The 2,166-nt window shown below is 33.9% G+C and overlaps 1 protein-coding gene across 1 annotated transcript; it reads right to left on the bottom strand.

Annotated features, from left to right (window-relative positions):
- Positions 1–236: 236 nt before the first annotated feature.
- Positions 237–1,175, bottom strand: LOC108767196 (uncharacterized). Its single transcript, XM_018516937.1, has 2 exons — positions 1,038–1,175; positions 237–953 (listed from the first exon to the last, which is right to left on the bottom strand). The coding sequence occupies exons 1-2, from the start codon at positions 1,041–1,043 to the stop codon at positions 237–239; spliced, it is 723 nt and encodes a 240-aa protein (XP_018372439.1). The 5' UTR covers positions 1,044–1,175.
- Between the last annotated feature and the right edge of the window lie 991 nt (positions 1,176–2,166).

The raw sequence follows: 2,166 nt of genomic DNA, 5'->3' as shown, positions 1-2,166 counted from the left end.
TTATAATAAAATATTTTATAATATGAAGAAATAATATAAAAAGTTTTTTAGAGATTTTACGAATGTTTTCTTGAATATTGGAAGAATGTTTTTTAACATATAAAATGATCGTTTTTATAACAAAAAGTTATTAGTAATAATTAGTACGAAGTTATTAGTAATATTAATACGTAGTTATCAACAATAATGTTAGTATAAAGATTAATGTGTTTACGTAATAATAACTTATAACTTAATTATTGGTCCCACTGCCATGGTACGGCACCTTCATTGTTGAAATATTGGCAGAAAAGTTCTCTAATTCTGATGGCTTTTCGAGTACTATTATGTGTGCCACAATTGAACACGTCTGTAAAAGCACATCCATTTTCTATTATTGTTTTCCATGAACCTGGAATGTGCACACCATCTATTGTTTCTTTATCCAATAGGTCGGATGTTACATAAAAATCGTTTTTGGAGTCTTTATGAAGCCAGTTATGCAAGCAAATTGTACTTTTAATCATGCTCATGGTTGTGTTTACTCTAGCAATAATTGGCTTTCTGTAGATCCTCCATTGACTTGCCAGAATTCCGAAGACGTTTTCAATAATCCTTCTGGCACGACTTAATCGATAATTATAAACATGTTGATCTGCATTCAATGTCTTTTTGCCTCCTCGTGGATATGACCGAAGCAAATATGGCTTAAGTGGAAACGCCTCATCTCCAACAAGGCAATATGGCAGCAATGGTCCTCCAGCATAAATACATTCTTCTTTAGGAACTTTTATTGTGCTTGTTTCAAATTTTTGTCCAAAGGTGCTCTCTTTAAATACGCCTCCATCACTGCGTCGACCATACGCACCAATATCCACGAACAGAAAATTGTAATGCGCATCACAAATGGCTAGTAAAACAATGCTGTGACTGTTCTTATAATTATAAAAGTTTGATCCTGCATTGTTTGGACACTGAAATAAAAGTATTTAATTAAAATAAGGCTACACTCGAATAGATCATTACAGCAGTGCATTAAAGATGAATATATGATATACCTGCATTGTAACGTGTTTCCCATCAATTGCCCCAATACAGTGTGGAAAATCCCACAAATCATTAAAGTCCTGAGCGATGCTTTCCCATTTCTGTTCATCAATAATAGGTGGAAGAACTAGCGGACACAGTTTATCCCAGATAATTTTACATGTTGAACTCGAATGATTTCACTTACAGTAGTTAAACCTACTAAATATTAAAAACTCATAGAGGTCATTGAATCTCCTGATGCAAGATATCTAAAATGTAAACACAAAATATCATTGTTTCACATTATCTTCGAAACGTTAGCTAATTATATATTTTTCATAATTACATATACAAGATTTATAAACATATTACCTCAAAGTTAAAATTAGACGTTCCGCTGAACTTATAGGCTCGCGTACAACATACAGCCTCTGCAAATGCGGCCCTACAATTTCTAATAAAGTCTCAAGTTGCATAGCTAACATGTGAAAATAGTTTTGAAATCGCAAATTTTCCAGTCTCAGAGTTGGAGTAACGCATAATAAAAACCATGTCTTTTTCGTTTTTGGATTAAAAGACTAACTCATAAACGTTTCTTTTGGCTCTTCTTTTTCTGCCTCTTTTTCATTAAAAGAATGACTAAAAGGCCCGTCTACAATACACGGAGTAAGAAGTAAGAGTAAGAAATTGACCAATCACAGTCGATTATTCTTCTCACATTCGACTGTGATTGGTCAATTTCTTACTCTTACTTCTTACTCCGTGTATTGTAGACGGGCCTTAATACTGCAAGCATTTGCTTACGCCGGACATAGTACACATATTGAACATTTTAATATTTGCACACTCTACTAGATATTCTCGATATTTGACGATTGAAGCCATTAATAATTATTGATGACACTTTATTTATTAACGTTACTTTATTTTTAATACAACGCGTCAATGTGCGGTAATCGAGGTATCTCTAATGGCAAATTCGATTGGATACATTAGTGCGCACTAGTGTGCATTGAGTGCGCCTTCTCTCAGTTTTAGCGTGTTCGATTGAGGTTATCCTCTATTAATGCATCTGCCACTTGTGTTCGATTCATAACTGCACTAGATTATAGCGTATTCGATTTACTGACTCGACCCCATGGTATAAGGATAAGGGTA

Source organism: Trachymyrmex cornetzi, unplaced genomic scaffold, assembly GCF_001594075.2.
Source record: "Trachymyrmex cornetzi isolate Tcor2-1 unplaced genomic scaffold, Tcor1.1 scaffold669, whole genome shotgun sequence".
In the NCBI taxonomy this organism is placed as follows: Eukaryota; Metazoa; Arthropoda; class Insecta; order Hymenoptera; family Formicidae; genus Trachymyrmex; species Trachymyrmex cornetzi.
The sequence above is the reverse complement of the archived record's forward strand: the minus strand, read 5'-3'. Positions and strand labels throughout refer to the sequence as shown.